At 40.4% G+C, this 25,770-nt stretch overlaps 1 protein-coding gene across 2 annotated transcripts; it reads right to left on the bottom strand.

Moving 5' to 3' along the window:
• Window positions 1-1,717: 1,717 nt before the first annotated feature.
• On the bottom strand, window positions 1,718-24,317 carry COQ2 (coenzyme Q2, polyprenyltransferase). Of its 2 annotated transcripts, none has more exons than XM_045790793.2 (7): window positions 24,037-24,317; window positions 18,768-18,934; window positions 12,555-12,676; window positions 11,246-11,331; window positions 9,719-9,852; window positions 8,488-8,676; window positions 1,718-5,680 (listed from the first exon to the last, which is right to left on the bottom strand). In XM_045790793.2, the coding sequence occupies exons 1-7, from the start codon at window positions 24,281-24,283 to the stop codon at window positions 5,633-5,635; spliced, it is 993 nt and encodes a 330-aa protein (XP_045646749.2). In that variant the 5' UTR covers window positions 24,284-24,317; the 3' UTR covers window positions 1,718-5,632. The 2 variants fall into 2 exon arrangements, with proteins under 2 accessions (XP_045646749.2, XP_045646738.2); XM_045790782.2 differs by lacking the exon at window positions 1,718-5,680 and adding an exon at window positions 5,936-6,589 and having other exon boundaries at window positions 24,037-24,316.
• Window positions 24,318-25,770: the final 1,453 nt, after the last annotated feature.

Here is a 25,770-nt window from a genome sequence, read left to right as displayed (position 1 = left end):
GGCTCCCTGGAAGTCCAGCAGGGGCTCTCTTCAACAAGAAAGGGATGGTCAGAAGGGAGGATTCAGGCCTCTTCACTCAGGTTACAGTGACATGGCTCTGCTTTCCTGTGTTTATATATTGGGGCCTATGTCAGATTTTATTTGAAAAATGTATTTCTGTTGCCTATTTAACAAAAGAGAAATTCACGGGTCTAGGTACTCTCTATGACCCCTACCTACTCCAATTGTTCCATTTATTCACCCAAAAAGCAATTAGCGCCCACTCATGCTCTTCTAGTCACGGTGCTCTCTGCTCTTACGATTCTAGCTCATCCTGAGATTTCGGATTAAAATGTCCATAGATGAGGAAGAGTAACTAAATATCTCTGTACCTAAGTGGAACAATGTATTATCTTGCCTTGTAATTGACAGGGATTAAAAAATGACTTAGTATTTCTAGACTCCGAGGAAAGACGTCCTCATGTACTGCAGATAAAAATATAGACCTTTCTTTAAAATGTGCATACCGCCATGTCTAACCTTCTCATCCCACACCACGTTCCCTGGAAATATGCACACAGAGACGTTCTGCTTCTAGTAATTTACCCCATGGAAATAATCAGAGATGTGCCCAAAGATATGAATCTATTCGTAGCACTACTGTTTGTGAGGGAGGAAAAAAGTAAAAACCCTATGTAATCAATAATAGGATTAAAAAATAGTACAGGCATATGTGATAACCTATGCAACCAATAAATGCTCATATTTTGAAAGAAAGTTTAGTGACCTGGGAAAATATTAAGTAAATAGAAGTAGATTTTGAAAAAGAAGTGCAACGCAACTCCAATTTTATTAAAAATGTTTATATGCCTATTAAAAATATAGAAAACTATCAATCTGGTAATAGTGCGTACCTTTGGACAATGATATTAAAATCAATTCTATGTTCCCCTTTGTGCTTTTCTGTATTTCTAGACTTCCCACACGTACATGTTACTTTTGCACTAGAAAAAAAATGTGGTTAATATTATTTTTAAAAGATAGAAGAAAAGAGGGCTATCAGCAACATTTCATTTCATGCCGTTTGTCAGTTATTCCCAAGGACAAAAAGGTGGTGTTGCTCTTCCTGGCCATATGTTTCTGATAACGAGGAAGGTGTGGCGACTCATTGCCCAACATTACAAGAAGCCTTTGGACATCACTGATTAAGAAACTACGTTGACTCCATAGGGAGACGGGGAAGTGACAGTTTTACAGTGTGACTTACTGGTATAGCCAAAAGGATGTTACAACTTGGGTACTCTGTTGGGGTTTATTTTCTTTGTTAGAACCGTAATTCTTTTTCAGCTGTGGGTAACGATGATCACTTAAATGAAGGCACGGAAGGCCGAGACTGCAGTTCTAGACCTTCCAATAGTCTGTAATCCTATCCTTTATTTTGGAAAGAAGTTATTAACATAATGATAATAATCTTCTTTTGTTTTTATAGGGACTACATAGAGGTGGTGTTGAAGTCTATTTTTTAAATGTAAATATTAGTGAGTAAAAATACTACTGGAAGAACTGAATGTTACATTCATAAATTAGCTTAAAACATGAAATTTAGGGCCAATGCCCCCTTAATTTTGTTATAAAGCAAAATTATAATGACTTACTACCCATGACATAGCTTTCTATTTTTGTTCCTTTAATCTCTATTATATATATCTTTACAGTTTTAATCACACGTACATGAAAATGTGTATTTTTATTATGGTGCCTCGCGTGGTGAATTTTTTATATGTTGTTGTATGGCATTGATAATTTGTAATGGTTGCACCTAACGGATGTGGCAGGTACTCAAACGTTAGCACACTAGCATTGCATAATGTATAGAACTGTTGAAACAACTATGTTGTACACTTGAAACTAATGTAACATTGCATGTCAACCATAGTTCCATAATAAAGACGAAAAAAAGCACACTGACGTACGACAAATTACAAATATTTATCGAGTGTCTATGGTATGGTGTATGGGGGCTATTTTAGTGACTAAGACAAAGTCCCAGTTACCATGGACTCTGCATTCTAGTAGATGGAGACTGACGATTTCCATGAGAAGGGCACCACCGTTAGTCCCATTTGAAGAACTGAACCCCATAGAGATCGCGTAACTGGCTCAAGTTCATCCAACCAGCAGGTGTGAGAGCAGAGATCCCAATCCACAAGATGTTTCCTGGACTTGCGTTCTTAGTGACTGCCCCGCTGGTACTGAGCACACGCTCGGGCAGTTCAGAGGACAGGTCACTCAGAGCTTGACTGGTTCTTGTATTAGTTTACTTGTTGCTGCTATAACGAATTACCGCAGATTTAGTGGCTTACAACAACACACACTTACAATCTTACAGTTCTGGACTCAGAAGTCCAAACTCAGTTCCACTGGGAGGAAGTCAAGATGTCAGCTGGTTGGTTCCCTCTAGAGGCTCTGAGGAGAGAATCTGCGTCCTTGTCTCTCTGGGCTTCTAAAAGCCATCTGCATTCCTTGGCTCGTGACCCGCCCCTTGCGTCACTTTTACCTCGTTCTTCCATTGTTCCACCTCTTGCTACTGACTTTGGTCTCCTTGCCTCCCTCTTACAAAGAGCCTAGTGATTACAATGTGCACACCTAGATAACCATGATAATCTGTCTCAAGATTGTTCTCAATCACATCTGCAAAGCCACTTTTGTATATATCCTATATATTTAGTATAAAAGGTAATACACAAACTGCTTCTGGAGGTTAGGACATGGACATCTTTGGAGGATTTTATTCAGTACACCACTGTTGTAATTACTAGAAGGGCTAAAACTTGTGTTTTAGGACAAAAAGGTAGGATTGGGTAGAAAAGAAGAGCTTTCTAGTGAACTGCATTTGAAGAGTGTCTTTTTCTGTGCTAAGTTAGGTACTGGGGCTTTGCATTAAGTTTGCTAGGGCTGCCATCACAAAATATCAGATTCAATGGCTTAAAAAAGAGAAACTTACTTTTCTCAGTTCTGGATGCCAGAAGTGTGAGATCAAGGTGTGGGCAAGGTTGGTTTCTTCTGAGGCCAATCTCCTTGGCTTGTAAGTGGTCATCTTCTCTCTGTGCCTTCACACAGTCATCTCGGGATGCAAGTGTCTGTGTGTCCAGACTTCCTCTTATAAGGACACCCATCACAGTGGATTAGGGCCTACTCTTATGGCCTCTTTTTAACTAAATAACCTCTTTATAGACTTTATCACCAAACATGGTTCCAGTCTGTTACTAGCGGGGGTAGAATCTCGATATATGAATTTGGGGGCAATACAATTCAATCTACAACAGGCTTGAACACATGCTACCTCGGTCTCATGCTCCCAACAGCCCAGCTTGGGCAGATGAGAATGCGGTGGCTGAGGGCAGTTCATCACTTGCCAGAGTCTCCAGCTGACAAGTACAACAGGGAGGACTCACACATGGGGCTGCCTGCTCCAAAGACCAAGCCCTCGCCATGTCCCAGCTGCCAGGACAGTTATAATGGCAGAGCTGGGTAGATGAGCATGGCCTGGGGCTAGTGAAGAGACTAGCCTAAGGGGGAGAGTGTATGTTGATTTGGGGGAGATAGCAGGTTGTGACCCGAGGAGGGCTTTACCATCTGGAAGAGGCATTGAGTGATTTAGCAAAGAAGTCCAGGAAGGGGAGAGACAGCACTCGTGATGGGTTATTTTCCGACTCTGTGGTCAGATTTCCTGTAGCTCCCAAGCCACGTACACCCTCACCATGAACTTCTACTAGGTAACTGTTCAGTCTACAAAGTTCTTTCACATGCTCTTGACCTCACAGTGATTCTACAGCAGCAACTTAGGGCAAGGGCCCTCTCCATGGAATGGATCTCCCCAAAACAAGATGTAATTTCACTATCTGAAGCTACGACACCCCTCATGGCCATGCAGGAAGGAGACCCCCTGGCACTAGATGACTGGATGGATGACAGCTGCACCTCTTTCCATCTCTGAATTGTTTAAAGTCCATGATTTAGAGGCTAAAAATCTACTTCATCTCTCCCAATAATCTGCCCCTTATGTATTTATACTACTTTTTCAGCTTTTCTACCTGGCAGAAGAAAGAAGAAATTAAATGTAAAGGAACTAAAATAATTAAGTTTAAGCAACTTTTTGAAGGCAAGACAATCTCTGAATTTTAATCTATATTCTCTCCTGTTCCTGTTTATCATTAATGGCTGCAATTTTGCTGATTCTAGGATTTGTCCCATATTAATGTTCATCAACCAACTTAGGAAAATAAAATTGAAATACATTGTACTTATCTTCCTCTAATTGGAATTAGTGCTAATGGGTTAAGATTTTAAGCATTTTAAAATACAGGGTGATCTGCAAATTATGCAGCCAGTCTAGAACAGCTTATGTAGACTTTGGCAAATCATACAGTCAGTCCTCAACAGAGTTATTGCTCTTTTAGACACTGGAACGTTTTCCTAAATGGAAAGGGATTCTGCTCTCAGGTGTCCTTCAGGGTACGATGTAGGGGATGCCATACCAGGCCTCGCTGCGCTAAGCACAGATCCCCACCGGCCGTGCTCCTCCACCATTTAACCTGGCCAATGTTCTTCTAGAGCCCATGCCTGGAAAAAGGCATTTAGAAATCAACATTTTTTGCTACGAGAAACAGTATTTTTTTAAGAGGCATAACCCTTTTCTACGTTCAATTTTTTCTGTTTCTTCATTTCTTTCATTATTGAAGACATCCCTCCATCTGTTTAAACTCAGTATTTTTACTATTACTGAATTTTTTAGAAAACTGTATATTTCCCTAAATAATTTTTTTCCAAAGGATAAAATATATGTATTTGTAAAACAAACAAAAACCAACCCAGAAATCAACAGATTTAAAGTTTATCTATCCTGATACAACGTGAGAATTAGATAAAATAGAAGCCGATCATATTTCCCTTAAAGTAGGATACATTTCTATTCTCCCCTTCGACTCATTGCTGCTATAGTAGAGTAGAATTATGGCCACTACTACTGCTGTAAATCTAAACACTCACTTTTGGTGATTCAGTATTTGCTGAATAAACAGTTCACTACATTTTCCTGTGCTTATTTATCGGGGCTTGGCACACGTAAGTGCTCTGTCAGCTGCATAATCACCACTAACATTATCACCATTACACAACTGAGTGTTTCCTGCCACCCACAATCCACATACACAAACAACAGCCTCCCCTGCACCCCACTATCCACGAGAGCCACTTAAATCAAGCAAAACATATTTTAGGTTAATAGTGTTAAGTTCTGAAGAGAAAAAACAGTAAAGGAAGCATAGGTAGCATTTATTATGTAATTTTATAAACAGTGGCCAGAAAAAGCCTCTGGCAAGGTAACATTTAAGAAAAGACCTGCTGTGAAGAACTGACATAATTCAAGGACAGCATTCCAGGAAAGAGGAAGTGTACATGCAAAGGCCCTGGGGCAGAAGTCCACCAGCCTGCTGAGCAGCAGTGAGGAAGCCAGCGGGGCTGGAGAGGGGTGTGGGAAAGTACCTGCAGATAAAGCCAGATCACAAAGGGCCTGGCAGGTGACAGGACTTTTGGTCTGTACTGAGGAACCTGGGAGATCCTGGAGGGTTCTTAATAGAGGAATGACGGAATCTCACATAGATTTTAAGGAAATCACTCTGGCTGCTGTGTTGAGAACATTCTGAAGGGGGCAAGGGAAGAAATTTTTAGGACACTTAACCAACATGCCATTATTCTATATATCACAATCTGAGAAGATAAAAAAAGAAAAGAAATCAACAGAAATTAAAATAGTCCCTGGGACTATGTTGATCAATTTGCTTTCGGAGCAATTCAACTCAACCCACAACCTCTGGTCACCATGGCTATACACAGAGACCGGATGTGCGAAGTAAACGTCGGGACTGGTAACAACAGAAGTACGTATGGATGCAAATTTTTATTTGTATAAATTTTTATTTACTTATTTAAATTCTCCTAAGATATAAAAAACAGAATGGTTTCCTCAATTACAACTTTTGGTAGTGAGTAAAGGCCACAACAAAGAACAATAAACCCCAACTTTCTACAGCAGCTTTTATTTTTCCCTAAAAATAAAGTCCGTTTTCCTACATTCATTCATTTAGATGAGATACAAATCAGGCGTCTTGTAAAGTGCCCAAAGTCATATCATTCCCGTCATAATGAGCAGAAGACTCAAGGTCACTCAAATCCTAAAGAGTTCCTGGTTTCTGAGACAGGGGAAGGATTTTGCTAATAAATACTTGAACTAAATCCAGGCAAATATGGTCTACGTCTTCATCTTCTGGTTCTTAATTCATTAACATATTGCAAGACTGCTTGTTCAAATCTAACTATGTGCTAACAAGACCTGAGAGTGTTTTGCCAAAGTCTGTTTTAAAGATTCCCAGATCAACGTCATTTGCTACTTTTCTATTTTACTATCTATACTTTTCTTTGCTTCATCTGTCTTCTTTTCCTTCTGCAAATTCCCAAGGACAATCCCTAACAGAAATATTAGTCCTAGTGTTCGGTTGGAGGTAAATTTATCCCAACAATCCTCAGGTCTGTGGATGTCTAGAGTGTAAATCTGTAAGAGAAGATATCAATGCTGCATCAGCACTTAGTATAAACTTCTCGCATCGCCAATAAACACATCAGTACGGAGAAGATAACAGCACTTTGTTACAGGATCTTAAGCAATGGGAAGCCCTTAATGTACCCTAAGCTGTTTCCCTGTGTAGAAAAATCTACCATATCTCTACTGGGTAACATCCAAACCGTGTCCTAACACCTTCCACTTGAGCGGTGCATGAATGCTCGGAGAGGCAACCCCTGCTATTTGTACTTCTCTTTAGAAAGCTCTGAACTAGTTACACTGACTGATCTAAAATCTGCCTCCTACCAGTCCTACCCTCCAGTTCTAGCTTTACTCCTTGCAGCCATGTTTCTTAACAGGTGGACAAGTCACCTTTGGGAAGGACAGCTCCCTACTGTGCAGGGCTGTCTAGTGCATTGAAAGATATTTAACATATCTGGCCCCACTCACTAAATGGCTGCAGTGACTTCTGCCCAGTTTATGTATGATAACCAAAATACCCCTATGCAAGTGTAAATCTCCCTCCCATCCCCACATAGAGAAAGGAATCCAGCAACCTAGATCTGCTACTAGTCACCTAGAGAAAACATATTCCTTCTTCTCCATAGTAGTCCTGTAAAAATATCAAGAAAGTCCCATGTCCCTGTCTTAGTCATTCCTAGGCTTATTAAGCATTAGCATCCCTCATTTTCCCAACTATTCTTTATTATATGGCCTGTGAACTTAAATCATGATTATTTCCTTTTTTTCCAAATCTGAGAAGGCTATGTCCATCTTAAAGTATTGTGTCAAGGACTAGATAAAAGACCACAAATGCCATTTAGAATTATAAGGTGGGTTCCAAATGTTTCTTATGGTATTTGTAATTTTCCTTGTAATTTCTGCCTTCCTCCACTAATATCCAGGTGCTTAATTAAATATGGCTACACATCCATTATCCTGATCAGACAATCAATTGATGGTGACAACCCCCGCAGAGCTGAGTTATGAGTAAGAGAGGGCTACAAAATTTTGAGGAGGAAAATGGTGAAATCTAGAGAATGCTGGAGAATCACCAGTTTCTGTCTTTTAGTTTTCCTTGTGAGGAAAACAATGAAGATGATACAGCATGGGGTTTACTTTATGGACACTGGAGTTTAGTTTCCGTCATACTGCTATGCAAGTCTGGCTTATACTGGTAAGTAATCTGCAATAATCTGTATAAAACAGATCATCTACATACAGGCTAACATCTTTTTGGATCCATCTGAAGAAAATTAAAGTAACACTGATACAGAACTAGAGTCCAATTTCAAGCAATCTATTTCATTAAGATTAGATTTAGTTCATTCATTTTACAAAAGTCACTAAAGTAGATTCACAATATAAGCTTGTGGGTGCTGGCTGGATATCTTGAAATGACAGCTTCCCTCTATCTAGGCAGAACTCTGACAAGTTAGCACTTCATGTCTTATCTGGCCTTGGTTGCTAATGCCAGGGGGACCCAAACTTATGAATGATTAGTTTCCAAACTACCATATCCATCACTGAAGACCACATAGTAAAAATACAGTTATGTTGATCAGAGTTTGCTTTCAGAGCAATTCAGCTCAACCCACAACCTTCAGACATTGCTGAAATTTTTCCAGACATGAATCAGAAGAAATTCCAGAAACATCAGAGGGGAAAAAAAAAGTCTAGGTTTTGTTTTAGAGTATTTCTCTAAAATAATACAGGTAGCTTTGTTAGATGACATGTTGGGAGCAGGGAAGGGATGGTTCAAGGTAGCATAAGCCAAAGTTGTTTTAAGAAGTACCTTGCTTGGTAAACACAGAGGCTGTTTTGGTTAAACAACTTTTACAATTTATACCAAGGAAAAATGAGGGGGAAAAGTAAGAAAAAGGTCTAACCTGGTGTGCCAGATGGGCTCCTACAGCGGCCAGAGCAGTGTAGTAGGGCGCCGTCTGACCACTGTTCACTCCCACCAGGCTCAGAGCCCCCAGCATCGCCACACCAAAGCCACTGAGCCACTGCTTCGTGTTTTCACGGAACCGCAGCGCCGTGGACTTGAGGCCAATCAGAGCATCATCTCTTTTGTCCTAACATCAGAAAGCAGTAAGACACTGTCCGGTTTTTATTGACATGCTATAAAATTCACCGTTGTCGTTGTATAACCATCACCACTATCTGATCCCAGAAAAAAAAAGAGTCTTTCAAAGGACAGAAGCTATGAAAGCCGACAGAAACCGAGACACAGGCTGGTTAGCAACGAATGTGCAGGCCGAATCGAAGGTGTCACTGCTAAGATGTCTTCCAGCTCCATTCCCACATGTCGTATTTCTTATAACCCTATTAGTGACTCTTAACTACACAGTGACTACATTCAAAGTAAAACGCAAGTCTGTTTGCAAAGCTTCTTCTTACCTCAGAGTTCTCAAATCTCAACAATTTCCTATACATTTTAGTTTCAATGTTGCTAAAATCACAGATGTAGAAAAATGCTCAACTGCCACCTAACCAAATCCATTCACGTTTCACTTCTAGCTCAATTTATTCCTTGCCTCTCCCATCAAATCCTTTCTGTGTATGCAGAGCTGGGTTTTGGTGATACACTCACATCTGACTGATCTCCTCCAGCAATTTAATTTCCAAGCATTTCCACATACTGTTGGAATTCTGGTCATGTGTTATCAGAGGCTGCACGCTGAACTCTGCACCCACCTACAGGCAGACGGCTATCCAATACACTATCTTCTGGACACCAGATCCAATAACGAACATGGGCTTAGTGTATGTGTTTCTTTTCATACTGTGAGCTCAGAGAGGAGTGTGCTTCTCTCCCTTTGCCTCCCCCCGCCCGCGCCACTCTCACACTCTCTCTCAATCTTTAAAAGAAAAAACAACAACAAAAGTATTTATATGCCTGGCACATACTGTTTGAGTGCTTGTAAATAAGAGTAGATTTCTTTAGTAAACATATATTACACATGAAACAAAAATATTTTGCTGGTATCAAGGAAGCGTGAATGATTTTCTTTTCAGAAAAAATACTTTCCCCTTAATGTGGTTCATAAAGTCCTTAAATGGCAACAATAACTAAACCAAAGTTAAGAAAAAAGTGTTGTTGTTGTTTTTTTTTACCTGGTGGGCGTAGATAGTATCATATATTAGAGTCCACATAATTCCAGAAAAATAAAGAGGCAGGCAAACAGATGGATCGCAGGAGCCCTTGACAGCAGACCATCCAAGTAATGCTCCCCAATTAAAAGTCAGCCCTACAGATGGTGAGACAGAGGACAAGTCTAAATGCACTTTCGACTCCCCAGAAGAGGAGGGGGCATCAGCATGTAGTAAGTGCTTCTATGCATTAGGCTCTGTGCACTGTTTTCTACTATGTCTCTTCCTGAAATTCTCTTGGCTCTCGTGGTGGTGACTAACTACACTGAACAAAAATGGAGACAGGCTCAGAGAGGTGAAAGGACAATTAAAATAACAAAGGTAACAGAAGGAATAATATCACCCTGATAAACAGGAGGTTTCGTGAGAACATTTACCCTCCCTAGTATGGTGCCTGGCACAGTCAATGAGTAGTAGAAGCTAGGGTTTCAACTTAGACCTACCTGAGTCAAAACCTTGTGTTCTTTCCTTTATGACTCAATTTCCCCCCTAAACTACAGAAATAAGAGTACAGGCAGGTACACTTATTTATTCTGTAAGCATCTTCTCTGAGGACTATAAACAAATATCCTCATGTGAACAGCTCCTAAATCTCCTTGTGCAACCTGATCCCTTCCCTCCACTTCAGACTAGACACTGAACTGTCTGCTGACATCTCTACCTGCAAGTCCCTCAGGTACCTCATACTCAGTGGGTCCCACGTGTCTTTTCTCAGAAACCCCTTTTCTTCTTTTATTCACTAAAAAAATAGTTCGAACAACTAGAATAGTTCTAGGAATATTCTTATTCTAGGAGTAGGTGTTTCTGCAATAGATTGTGATTTCCCTACCTATCTACCTTTTGCTCCCATTGCCAACAAATATTTATGGAATACCCGTGATATACCAAGTGCTATGCCAGACCCTGGGCCATCCCCATGCAAAGAGAGCTTTATCTGTTAGGCATTTACAATTTACAACTGGCGGGACAGAGGCAGCCCTCAGCATCTTCTCTTGTAGTTACTGCCGGTGAAACGAGTACGTGCCACACTAGAGCACCTTGGGAGCCGGAGGCAAGACTGGCTTACTTTCTCCTGGGACGTCTAAGGAAGGCCTCACAGAGATAGGCTAGCTAAGCTTTCACATACTAGCCCTGGTTCTCTTGTCTGACTCTGCTTTCTACCCCACTCCCCCAAGTCCTCAGGGCATCCAGGTTGGTGACCTAAAGAGAAGGGTAGGGTCCAATCAGTTAATTTTTTCTTCATGACATACCTCGATTTTTAAAAGAGAATTTCAGAAAATAATAATGATGAGAATCTTAATAATACGCAAAATTCCTTAGCCAATAAATATGGCTAATTGTCCTCCCTTAAAATATGAAAATCTACTCTTGGTTTAGAAAATTTCATGACTGACTTGACATTTTATCTCTACCACATTACACACATACACACACACAAAAGTACAAGTTTGAGGGTATCGAAGGAAACACTTGTAGTTATTTCAAGCTCACCCAGGGCTAATTGAGGCCAGTATGTAATTCTTTTCATTAGTGGGTAGGTGATGACAAGAAGCAGGGACGCTGCTCCCAGAGCTATACTGAAACCAAGAAAAACCATTGAAGATTAGTATCCCCATCTCTTAGAAATCACTAAAGAAGACAACAGTAGTAATACTAACTGGAAAATGACTTAAGTTATCTTTTTTGTTATGTAAAATTATTTTCTTACACTTTAATTAGGATAAAAGATGATTAGAAAATATTTTAGGTGTTACAAAACAACTGAACAAAACAGTAACACATATAGTGCTTTCATGTATTAGGCGCTATTCTAACTGCTTCACATATGTTAACTCATTATCTTCACCACAAACCTAAGAGGCAGACAGTTTTATACTATTTGTTTTTTGCAGATGAAGACACTAAAGCACAAAGCGATTAAGTACTCTGTTGACTGTCGGTAGCAGGGCCAGGATTCAAACCTAAGGCAGGATGGCTCCAGAGTCCAAGTTAAGAGCCACCATATGCTACTGCCTCTCTAAGTGCTGTTTTCCAACAGAACCGGCGTCAGGATCCCCCTCCCGATATGCACGATGGGTGTTACTTCTCGAGGAGAGGGCAGAGCAGCTATAAAAGCATGACAGCATAAGGTGTTCCTAGGTATTGCACAGCTCACCTAACACCGTCCTTCCAGGAAATACCTTCCAAAAGCATTTTCATGTGAAGCTATCAGGGCAAAGAATGCAATTAAGTCTAGTCTCTATAAAGTGACACTTATTTTTTATCTTTTTTCTTTCTCATTTCTATACTTTGCAAGCAGCCATCTGATAACCAGAAGTTTAAACCTGTCTCTATTGAAGAGACCTAGGAATGAATCCCTCCACTTTTCCCCTCTGTCATCAATTATGAGTGTGACTCTGGGAAAGACCTGGTTAATCTTTTTGCAAAATGAGTCAAATCACTTCTATCTACTTTAGAGACACTGTCAGGATAAATAAAATTATACATAAGGGCATATACACACATCCATGTATGCATCTGGAAAGGCTACGAAAGTGCCATGCGTTTCTTCGGGAACACGTAACCGAAGTACAATGGTGGTGCAGAATAAATGAAATGCTCATCTTCTCATTCCTTTGGGTGAAAGCATTCTTGATTTTAGGACATGTGGTGATTTCTTTATACTTGCTAATTTACAGATGCTCCATAAGTAGCCAATAAACAATTTTGTGATAAAGATATCTCAATTTTATTTATTTCTACTTTCTCCATTTCAAAAGAGAGCTTTCATACGTGATTCTGAAAAACACATTTACTATACCTGTAGTAATTCAGACACAGAAGAACACCCAGTGCCAAGGTCAGCTGTCCCCCGAGGAAAATAAAGGATCGAAAAATGGAAATGTCTCCAGCAGCTATTGGGCGACTTGCTGTTCTTATAACCTTAATACATAAAAACACATACCTTAGCCGCATGTAATGGTTCAATCATGGATTTAAACATGCAATCAAGAGAATGGCCCAAGGCAGGCACGAAGGCAAAAATACAAATAAAAAGTGAAATCAACATTGGAAGCACTGCCAAATATCAAATCCTCATATTTAAAACAGCTTTGAAAAGCACTAAAAATTCCCACCACTCATTCCCCTTTCTTTTCATTTCCCATCTCCGACCACACAAAACGAAGCAACTTCCTTATCTGGCTAGTTAGCTACACAGCTTATTAGCAAGTATATGTTTAATTTCCACAAAGAAAAAGGAGACAATAATACTGGTAATTCTCAGGAAAGAGAAATTGCAGTGAATGTTTTGATTACAGGAAGCACTGCAATCAGCAAACAAATGTAAATAAAGAAAGAAGACAGATTATCTGGGTTTGAAAAGGGAGTGCTATTGCCAGGCCATTTAAAGATGGATCTGTAATCTAATATTAGTTGTACCCAAATATAAAGGGCAGACTCAATATAAGAATATGAACAGACAGAGCTATTATGTGGACAAATAAGATATATTAGTTGTTCTTTTCCTGTCTAAAGATCATGAAATGTGATTATTCTAAACTGAAGCATAAAAAAAAGAGCATAACCAAAATTTTCAACATGGTTAGAAGAACTCAGGATCTGCGATCCAAGAGCCCAGCGTGTGAGTCCAGTTCCATCACCTACCAGTTGGGTGAATTTTGGCAAATTACCTAACCTCTCTCAGACTCAGGTTACTTACCTGTTAAAAGAAAAACAGAGAGGAAGAAGAAGAGAAAGAGGTAGTAAGAGTACTACCTCACAGAGTAAATGCAGTGTCTAATGCACGTAAGTATGCAATAAATGTTATTGCTATTAATATAACATATTTCCATTTTGATTTTGATTTATATCAAGGGTTAGCAAGCTATGGTCTTTGGGCCAAATCCAGCCTACTGCCTATTTTTATATGGCCCGTGAGCTAACAAGAATGGTTTTTGCTTTTTTAAGCAGTTGAAAAACAGTTAAAAAGAGAGTACTAGTATTTTGACACATGAAAATAATATAAAAGTCAAGTTTCAGTATTTATAAATAAAATTCTTTTGAAACAGAGATATCCCCATTTGTTGACCTATTGTATATGGCCACTTTCATGCTCCAACATAATCAAATAGTTGCAACAAAGATGGTACGGCCCACAAAGACTAAATATTTACTATCTGTTCCTTTACAGAAAAAATTTGCTGACCCATTTTATAGCATGCTTCACTGTGCAATAAAACAGTTTGTCAAAAATTATAATGACTCACCTTGGTTAAAGTGCCAGACTTGGATCTTTTATCTTTGATTTGATCCCTATACTTTTAGTTAGAAATACAGTCATGTCCTGTATTTGTTTTAGAATATTATGATTATTCCAGCTAGTACGTGAGTGCTCACAATGTACCACTATTCTAAAAGCTATGTATGCATCACACCATTGAGCCCTCATAACAACCCTGACTTTTAGCCACTCACAAGTTCCTGCCATTTCTGTTTTAGGAAACTGAAGCAGAGGGTCAGTAACTTTCCAAGGTCACGGATGGTAGGCAGCACCGTCTGTCTAGTCCCCCTGACCACACTACTAACCACAGATTACACTGTCCCTTCAGTAGTGATAATTACCTGGCTACATTCAAAAGCTGAAATTAACAAGCACTCCATCAAAAGACTAAAAATGTTGTAATACGATGATCAAAACATACTCTATGAGGTTTTTAATAAAACCATTTGCTCATAGCTTATAAAACTAAATCACTGGGGCGCCGGGGTGGCTCAGTCGGTTAAGCATCTGACTTCAACTCAGGTCATGATCTCGGGGTCCTGGGATCTTTGGACTCCCTGCTCAGTGGGGAGTCTGCTTATCCCTCTCCCTCTGCCCCTCCCCTCGCTCATGTTCTCTCTCCGAAATAAAATATTTTTAAAAAATAAAATAAAACTAAATTATTAATACCTGTATGTTGAGATTATTTCAATGTTTATGGGCCTAATGCTTATGACATGGTTGGGAGAGTATACAGAACATCAACAGAACACACTTAACTCATATACCCGAATAACAATTCACTTATCATTTAATATATTAACAATTTACTTATTATCTAACATACTAAGCAAAACCCTGAGCCACAAACATATCCTTAATGATATACAGTCTTTAAGAAACTGTGAAATAAGCATTACAACTTGGCCAAGCTTTTTAACTCATCCTTTAAAAATCTGTTGTGTTCCTTTACACTGATAATGAACTATCGGAAAGAGAAATTAAGAAAACAATCTCATTTACAATTGCAATAAAGAATAAAATACCTAGAGACAAACTTAACCAAGGAGGTGAAAGACCTGTATACTGAAAACTACAAGACATTAATGAAAGAAATTAAAGAAACAAATAAATGGAAAGATATTTCATGCTCATACATTGGAAGAATTCATATTGCTATAATGTCCATACCTCTCAAAGCAATATATAAATTCAATGTAATCCCTATCAAAATTCTAATGGCATTTTTCACAGAAATAGAATGATCCTAAAGTTCCTATGGAACCACAAAAGACCCCAAGTAGCCAAAGCAGTCTTGAGAAAGAACAAGCCTGGAGGCATCACACTTCCTGATTTCAAACTATACTACAAAGCTACAGTAATTAAAACAGTATGATTTTGGCATAAAATAGACACACAGATCAATGAAACAGAATAGAGAGCCCAGAAATAAACCCACACGTTTATGGTCAACTGATTTATGACAAAGGAGCTAAGACTATAGAATAGAAAAAGAACAGTCTCTTCAATAAATGGTGCTGGGAAAACTGGACAGCTACATACAAAAAGAATAAATCTGGACTCCTATCTTACAGTATACACAAAATTAACTCAAAACGGTCTAAAGACTTGCACGTAAGACAAGAAACCATAAAACTCTTAGAAGAAAACATAGCAATAAGCTCCTTGACACAGGTCTTGGCTACAATTTTTTGGATCTGACACCAAAAGTAAAAGCAACAAAAGCAAAAAAAAAAGTGGGACTCCATCAAACTAAAAATCTTCTGCACAGCAATGGGAACCATCAACAAAATGAAATCAACCTACTGAATGGGGGAAAATATATGCACATCATATATTCAATAAGGGGTTAATATCCAAATATATAAAGAACTCCTATAACTCAAAAAAAAAAAAATAAAATAAAAAAAAGAACCCAAAAATCCGAATAAAAAATTGGCAGAAGACATGAATGGACATTTTTCCAAAGAAGACATATAGATAGCTAGGAGATGCATGAAAAGATGTTCAACATCGCTAATCATCAGAGAAATGCAAACAAAACCACAATGAGGTATCATCTCACACCTGTTAGAATGGCTATTATCAAAAAGACAAGTAAAGTTTTGGTGAGGATGTGGAGAAAAAGGAACTCCTGTGCATTACTGGTGGAATGTAAATTGTTGCAACCCCTGTGGAAAACAGTATGGTGGTTCCTCAAAAAATTAAAAATAGAACTACCATATGATCGAGAATTCCATGTCTGGGTATTTATCCAAGGAAAACAAATACATGAATTTGAAAAGATATATGTACCCCCATGTTCACTGCAGCATTATTTACAATAGCCAAGAAATGGAAACAATCTAAATGTCCACTGACGGATAAATGGATTAAAAAAACGGTGGTACACACACACATCCACAGAATGGATGGATCTCAAGGGCATTATGCTCAGGGAAATAAGTCAGACAGAAGACAAATACTAAATACTGTACGATCTCTCTTACACGTGGAATCTAAAACAAAAACTCAGCTTGTAGAAAGAGAACCAGGTTGGTGGTTGCCAGAGGCAGGGGCTGGGGAGGGGATGGTGGTTGGGAGAAACTGATTTTTTTTTCCTTCTGTTTAAATACATTGAACAAAAATTGGCAAAAAAAAAAAAAAGAAAGAAAGAAATTAGGTTAAAAAAAGATGAACATAACATTTTAAGTCATGTTAACAAAACCTCCTCAATAGCTATAAAACACTCATTTAAGAGCTCTGTTGTATGTGTATACAGAATCTGGACTCTTCTAATCAGAGAAAAATGTCATAGGGGAGATAAAAGGTAACATTTTACCTAAGGAGAAAAAAAAATCACTCAAGGGGAAACTAAAATGATCATATTTTGTTAATTAAAAGTTGGTTGGTCTGAATATATTATTTTTTAATTAACCTTTTTCTTTTGAGATAACTGTAGATTCACAAGCAGTTTTTAAAAAATGTAAAGATCCCACGTACCCTTTATCCAGTTTCCCCCAAGAGTAACATCTGCAAAACTTTACAGTTTATTTTTTTTTAATATTTATTTATTTATTTTTAAAGATTTTATTTATTTGACAGAGAGAGAGACAGCCAGTGAGAGAGGGTACACAAGCAGGGGGAGTGGGAGAGGAAGAAGCAGGCTCCCAGCGGAGGAGCCTGATGTGGGGCTCGAGCCCAGAACACCAGGATCACGCCCTGAGCCAAAGTCAGATGCTTAACGACTGAGCCACCCAGGAGCCCCGAAACTTTACACTTTAATAAAATATTACAACCAGGATTTTGACATTAGCTGCTCCAAACATGTTCAAGACTTAACTAGAAGCCTCAATCATATGGTTATGAACCCCAAATCAAGAAAGTATGCATCTCCTGGCATGAACTGACTTATCCCAGCTGGGTCAGCGGGGCAGAGAGATGTGTTCAGCATACAGTTCCTGCCACAATCCTATCCTCCAGCCACACACAAACCCCATCGCTGCGGTGGTTAAGCTTCACACTTTATCTCACAGCCATGCCTCTATATCTGTTTCCTCTGACCTTCCCTCGCAAGCCCACCCTTTTTTTGCCATCTTATTCTGACACAGTTCAAAGGTCACCCCCCTGGAAAGTTCTCTTTGCTCCCTTCGGCAGAGGTAGGGGGGTCTTCAGCAAGTTCCCCTGTGGGTACGACTCTGACAACAGCACTGCTGGAGTGTAACCAGGAAACTGTGAGGTCAGGAATACTGTCTTTCATCCACGCACTCCTCCTAACACCTGCCACTGTGTCTCACACATGGCAAGTATCAATCAATATTTTTTTGAATTAAAAAAGACATTGTGATACTGTTCTTATAAACTAAAAATTATTACAGGTGTGTCTTGCTAAAGGAAAATTCAGACCAGTATGAAAGGCAAACTAGGGATGATTATTCACTTTACATAAGTGTATACAAGATCATTCATTTTATATAATTCACCATGGGTTTCTTTTAAACTGAAAGTTTACTTGATTATTTACTCAAGCATTTAATGAATGATCTTATACTTGTTTATGGCAGAGTCGCTAGGATAAAAGGCAAACAAGATGGACGCTTCCCTTGAGAAAACAGCTGTCTGTTGACGAAGAAATAATTATACACATGCATTAGAATACGCACAGAAAATAATCCAGAGAAACAAAATGCAACAAACTGTTGAGTGAAGCTTCTCTGAGGGTCTGGCAGAGGAGATAAGAAAGACTTACACTTTCTATACTTTCTGTTTCTGTACTGTCTGAATTTTTCAGATTAAACACGTACTATTTTTCTAAGAAAAAAAAAGAATAAAATTACATTTTTTAAAAAAACAATTATAGCAAATGCTAATAGGGGCTTCCCTGGCTTATTTAAATTAAGATTTGATTTACAGAAGAATAGTTACAACTCCAGTATGTATCTCAAAGGAAAGAACGAAAGTTCTTTTGGATAGACAAAGGTTCAGGATGAACTTTTCACTTTGCTCCTAACATCCTTACCTTGGCCTTCTAAATTCTAATTCATTTTGTAAACATGAAGTACACACCCTGTCTGCATGGCCGCTCTTGTGTTGAGAAAGGAACTACACTGCACTTTGCAATACTAGCTACTCAACTGAAAAACGGCACTTCTCAGGCTGGATTTCAGTAAGTCCACTAAGTGATCCTCTGCCTTCTGTACCTCAAAAGCGATGCCACATGTCACTCTGCAGACTTGAGAAGAGCCTCCCTATTTCTTTCCAGGAAAAAACTACCTTTTTATCATAGTCCCGGTCCCACATGTCATTAATAGTACAGCCTGCTCCGCGCATCAGCACAGCTCCAGTGCCAAAGAGGGATAACATGTACCAATCTGGAAAACAACCTGGTTCAGCTGCTAACCCAATGCTCCAAGTACATGGCAGATACAGCAGCCAGGTGCCTAAGCAAAAATAAAAAGACAAGAAAGGTACACATTCAAGTTAGTTAACTGTCTTCATTTGTTCAAACACTACACCCCAAAGAAGTAAAGAACACAAAATCAAAAACACAAGATAAAACTAGGAAAATAAATGAACAACTCATATCACAAAGGACTCTTTTGCCCAATACATAGGGTTCCTAGAAACTGAAAAGAGATCAATAGTCCAGTGGAAAAACAGACTAAAAAGACTACAGAAGTTCACAGGAAAAGAAATACAAATGACTCTTATTTATATGAAAGATCAACTTTCAGAAATACACATCAAAATTACATTGAGATAACATTTTTCACATGTTAGACTGGCAAAACCCCGTCTGACAACACACCCTGGGGAGTCAGATACTCATACATTTCTCATGAGGTTACAAAGCAGTCCACCCCTATGGAGGGCAACCAAACTATTTTTACCGTGCGTGTGCACCCCCACACACCAAATACATACATTTGAATGTCAGTGTGTTCACAGGCCATGTCAGGGAGGATACAGTAGAAACTGATAATGATTTTTGCCTCTGGGGAGGGGAACTGGGTGGCTGGGAGACAGGGGAGGAAGCCTTCGTTTTCCACTCTACACCTTTGCACATTCTGAATTTTGCATTATATGCATGGATTACCTGCTAAAAAAGAGTTAGCAAAACTTTCTTCTGTTGTTAGCACAATAAAATAAAATGGTCTTGAAGCAAGGAGGTCATTAACCTACTGTTTTTTAAACATTTTGCAGCTACATGCACAAATGGCATTAGTTCTTGGTACTCAGCCCATTAACTAGATGAAATTAAGCTAAAACCAAATAGATTGTACAGAAAAGAGATTTTACATGTAAATTTTGATATTCTACTTTCAAAAGAAAGTCTTTCAACAAATGTTTGGAGATGGTGCCTATTATGATAAATTCTGACCTTTACTTCCCAATTTAGACACATAAGAGAAAAAGGAGATGTGGCTAAATAAAGAAGAGATCCTATACAAAAACGGCCGAGTGCCAAAGTGCCTATAATCATATTTAGGGGCAGCCAGGTGGCTCACTCGGTTAAGTGCTGGTTAAGTGCTCATCTGCTTTCGGCTCAGGTCATGATCCCAAGGTCCTGGGATCAAGCCCTGCATCAGGCTCCCTCCTCAGCGGGGAGTCTGCTTCTCCCTCTGCCTGCTGCTTCCCCTGCTTGTGCTCTTCCTCTCTGTCAAGTAAATAAATAAAATCTTAATAAAAAAAAACAAACAGGGGCGCCTGGGTGGTTCAGTCGTTAAGTGTCTGCCTTTGGCTCAGGGCGTGATCCTGGCGTTCTGGGATCGAGCCCCATGTCAGGCTCCTCCACTGAGAGCCTGCTGCTTCTTCTCCCACTCCCCCTGCCTGTGTTCCCTCTCTCACTGGCTGTCTCTCTGTCAAATAAATAAATAAAATCTTAAAAAAAAAAAAAAAAAACAAAGTGCCTATAATCATATTTAAACTTATTAAGTTTAAGCTTTTTTCATTTATAGATATTTATAAAGTCCATACAGGAACTGAGAATACAATAGTGACTAAGGGAGAGAGGCTTATAAATGAAAAGGAAGAAACACAGTTAAACAAACAAAAACAATAAAATCGATCAATTACAGGGTCCTACAAAGGCATAAAACAGTGCCACCCAAGTCACTGGGGAAGGGACCAGGGAGGACACAGCAGAAAAGGCAAGGAGACGCTGAAAACAAGCAAAGGCCAGTTCAGACTCGAATTCAGGCTCAGGTTGTCCTGGACAGAATCCTATTTGGTGTGTCCCACATAAAACAAAAGCAACAAAAGCTAACATTTACTGAAATGTTAGCTACTGTTCTAAATGCTTTATACACACAAACTCACTCAATCCTCCACCACACCCTTACAGAGTGGGAACTACTACTGTTCCTATTTGACAGAGGAGGAAACAAACACACAGAGAGGTTAAGCTTTAACTACTTCTTTTTTCCTGGATCTACCAGTATAGCTCAGAGGGACAGAGGGACCCTGCCCTGACAAAAACAAAAGAACACCACTTCAAAGGCATGATTTTCCTGGTGCAATTAGAACTGAAGGGTCTATTTAAAAAACAATTCTGGAGAGAAAAGATGTATAGTCACCTACAGCATTTTTGTGTCAGCAACAAAATTTCCTTTGCCATTCGTCTACATTATAGGTACTATATTCACTTACCTATAGGAATCTGTAGGGCACCCTTATGGATGGGGGGGGGGCTTCCTATAACAAAGGGGAAAGTCAGACATTTGGTCTGATGTCTGCTACTAATAAATGGAATGATGCTAGACACTAAAATATATTAAACTTTAAGGTTCAGTCTTCTTCATGTATACATGAGGGGAAAGACTATCTACCTCTCAGAACTGTTATGAGAAAACAGTGCTGGTGATGATGAAAATAAAAAACAGTAAGAGCAAACATGTAACTGTTACTATGTCCCAGGTGCTGTCATGCAACACTTTTGGTTCTCGTGACAAACCTAAAAGACAGGCAGTGTTTTTATGATACCCACTTAACAAATACAAAACTGAAGCACAGAGGAAGTAATCTGCCCAAGGTCACAAAGGCCAAGAGTGGCAGAAGAGAAATTTAAACGCAGGTAGCCTGGCGCGAGTCGTCTAAGGCCAATGCTATCACTCAGTATACCTAAATCTCTACATACGCTGAAGTTCTTACTGCTCCTCTGCGCTCCCGATTCTCAGCCACGGTTCTTGCCACTCTTCCCTATGGCACTTTCATTATTCTCTCTTCCCTGAAGAAGGATGCAGACGTGACAAGGATGCAAACAGGTTACAGTAAGAAATGTCTATTGTAGAAAAAGGAAAAAATCCTCTGGGAGATGAAATAAAATGAACAAGTTCTGAGAGGTGGTGGGCAGACCAAAAAGCCTGTGAAAATGGAACCTAAGATTCTTTACTAATCACATATCATCTTCAAGACAACAATAATCACCCATAAATGCAGTAAAACAAAAATTACACCACCAATTTAGTGTAAAGAGTGCCACCTCCTGGAACTTTCTGAAATACCGTCGTTTGTGACACTGGAAGTTGTAATCTGCTCTGAAAAACAATGAATTCCACTTTGGTTTACAAAAACAAGACCTAACTTCAACAAAGTAAAACAACAAACATAAAACTGCCCCATGAAAGAATAATTTAAATAAAAAAATATCAAACTTGCGATTCTACTGTCAATTTATTGTCCCTGGCATATAGGAGGGGCTCAAAAATGTTTGTTGAATGAATCGTAACATAGTACCATTAGTAAATTGTCTAAAAAACCCTGCAATCATCATCTTCCTTAGAAATAAAGCATGCAGGCTGGTATCTTCTTTTTTTTTTTTTTTTTTTTTTTAAAGATTTTATTTATTTATGTGACAGAGAGACAGCCAGCGAGAGAGGGAACACAACAGGGGAGAGGGAGAGGAAGAAGCAGGCTCCCAGCCAAGGAGCCCGATGTGGGACTCGATCCCAGAACGCCAGGATCACGCCCTGAGCCGAAGGCAGACGCTTAGCGACTGCGCTACCCAGGCGCCCCCAGGCTGGTATCTTCTTAACATACATAACTATTAACCCAGTCTTCTTCAATTCCCTCTTCTTGAGTACTAAGGCCTAACTTTCTTGAGCACTTATTATGGCAGGCACTGTTCTAAGGACTTCACACACATATATATAAATGAATTCTCATGACAACCTTATAAAGTCAGTACTATTAGTATCTTCATTTTATAGGTGAGAAATGAAGAGGGCTGGTTCCAGAGCTTTACTCATAACCTCTTAGTAGCTAGACCCTCGTTATGTGGTGCAGTGGTTTAGCCACTAATGTAAAAGCCAGAGGTTTATGGAAATGGGAATAACGGCAGCTGTTGATCTGTCCTGGATATTTGTAGGCCTATACTGCTGCTCTGTGACACAGACACCAGGACAGAATCATAGTCATGCTTCAGATTAGAACTGGGCTTGGAAATTTATGCCTATCAACTTTTATCTGGCCCCAAAATGCAAGGAGTTGTGATGGCAGGACTGTGCTTTTAATTTGCTTTTATACTTTAATAGCTAATTGTTATAACATTTAGTGCTCTGATCCCAAATAAGTAGTGCATAAACCTAGAATACCATAAGCAAGACCTAATTTGGGGTCTTGCCTGGGCAGAGGTGGAGTGACTATATCTAGGGATTTCCATGCACTGCCATGGCAAATGTCATCATCTAGATTACCTGGAGTTCAGGCTCCGCCCCTCCCTCCCCACTGTCCATCCTTCTTCTGTCCAGCTCTTATCCAGACTTGTCTCCTAGTGTTTTCTACACCCACCTGCCATCCCAGATCAGCTCATATCCTTGGTGTTTCAACTCTCCACCCTTGAGTCTTTGCAAAAACATGTCCCCGCCCATTAAGTTTTCTTCTCTCTTCTGTAAAATCTACCTGCCCTTTGAGATCCAATTTGTTCTTGACACCTGCTAGCAATGGAGATCCATGGTAACTACTCTTTTAACTGTAGCACTAGCCATCTGTACCACTAACATTTGATCTCCTACTTTCCTAGCTCACCCAATAATTTTTCTTGTTCAACTAGGCCACGAGTTCTTGAAAGCGGGGAGTTTCCAAAGATCTTTCTGTTCCTGAGACTAGGCGATGTGGTAGGATTCGTCTGATACTACTGCCAGGCTTTATAGTAGGCCCTAGATAGAAATGTCCCATATATAGTTCACCCGGTCTGGCTCTGCTTTCCTCAACGTCATTACAGTTTTAGTTCTTTGCTTTGGGAGCCTTACAGAATTATGGGGAGGATCAAACAATAATGAATGTGGAAGTGCTTCAATACTGTAAATCTGTGCAAATAAAGGGACACGAGAACGGAATTTCCGCTCGATGCACTGTTTAAACAAGGACTGTGGAATGAGCCAAGTTTTCGCTCGGAGCCCTCCGGATTAAGGGGGATGGGAAAGCCGGAGGGCCACTTCGGAGTCCGGGTGTCCCGAGAGCACCGGGCGCCTTGGTTTCCACTACACCCGCAATCCCCCTTACCTGCGGCGCCGCGCGCCACGGCCCGTCCGCCCACACTCACCAATGGGCTTGTCCAACCGCATGAGGCGCAAGTAGGGCTGCAGAGGGCGGGGCGCCGAGTTCACGACCTCCGCGGCCGACAGGCTGAGCCGACGCCTGCGCGGTCCCGGCCCGGCAGAAGGCTGCCAGTGCCCCGCGCGGGGCGCGCTCACAGCGCGCGCCAGGGCCAGGGCGCGGGAGTCCCGCCGCCATGAGCGCGTCAGGACCTGCAGGCCCCGCGCGAGGGCCGCGCCACGAGCGCCCAGCATGGCGCTTGGGAGGGCGTGGCCCCGCACCGGCCTGAGGTCATTCCCTGGCGTCAGGTCGCGCCAGGCCTGCGCAGTGACGTCAGTGGATGACGGTCCACGCCAGCCTGGTCTGAGTGGCGGAGTGGTCCGAGCCTTTCTAGTAACGGTAAAGGAGGGTTATCGTGGTCGCTTTAACCTTAGGGGGCGGGGTTCCCCAAGGTACTTAGCGTTAGGAGGAATTCCTATTATCAGCTTTCCCAATAAATGCACAAGGAAAAAGAAAAAAGAAACAGAACAAGAAAAAAAGAAAACCTCGAAAAACCTACCAAAATACTGGTCTGCGGGCAGGTGTTTCCTTTTTAAAGCTAAAAGGGCACCAAGCGCCAAATATAAGAATGCAAATTAAAACCGTGCTCAGAGGTAAGGGACATTCATTACACAAGTGAAAACCTTAAATTTGACAGTCAATTCAGAAGAGTTTGTGTTATCAAACTTGTGGGATGGTAGAAGCCTGCAGCTAAAACATCTGGTCGTGCTCATAATTATAGCCAATTCTTGGATAGCGCTGGCCACCAGGCACTGTTACAGGCGCTGCGCATGTATTATCTCGTTTAACCACTTACTTAGTAACCATGGGTAAGTCACTCATTTGCATTGTAGTGTTCTAGAGAATTGGGTTTGTCTTTAAGCTCCTTTCCTTAAAACCAGAACAGTGATTCTGTGCTATCTTGAGGCTCCGATGGTGGTGAGGAGGGGGTGGCCCTTCATAATTCTCCAAAACTAGCTCACCACTTGTGCTCTGATTGTAGACAGAGGGATCAAGGCATCAGGATATTTTGCTATATAACTGTAAAGGAGAAAACACACTCCCTCCGGTATATGTTACCTCTACTCTCAGTACTCCGCTACAATGTTTCTTCACTTCTGAAACCAGATGGATGGGTTTTCCACATATTAAGCAATTCTGTGACAACTTGTGGTATCCTCTAATTTAACCCAGTGCTGGTACTAACTACCTGGAGACACCATCAGACCCCACAGCTTAAGGGCCTGGGCCCACAAGACAGCCCCTTGTGCCACTTCAGATGCTGAATGCAAGTCCAGATCATTACCTGTGCTTCGGACCTATTGGCCATAGATTGGACGTTCCGAAGACCCCTTCTGGCATTTGATTAATAAACTAGAGTGGCTCACAGAACTTAGGAAAACATTTTACTTACTATATTCCTGGTTTATTATAAAAGGGTGTAACTCAGGAACAACCGGATGGAAGAGATGCATAGGGCAAGGTGTATGGGAAAGGGCACAGAGCTTCCATGCTCCACTCTCCCCAAACCCCTGTGTGTTCACCAACCCTAAAGCTCTCTGAACCTTGTGGTTTTGGGTTTTTCGTGGACACTTCATTACATAGGCATGGTTGGTGAAATCCCTGGCCATTGGTGACTGAACTCAATCTCTAGTCCCTTTCCCTTCCTTGGATGTTGGGTGTTGGGCTGAAAGTTCCAATC

Source organism: Ursus americanus, chromosome 8, assembly GCF_024610735.1.
Source record: "Ursus americanus isolate L20-20 chromosome 8, mUrsAme1.1.p, whole genome shotgun sequence".
NCBI classification, from domain to species: Eukaryota; Metazoa; Chordata; class Mammalia; order Carnivora; family Ursidae; genus Ursus; species Ursus americanus.
This window is presented reverse-complemented; position numbering and strand designations above follow the sequence as displayed.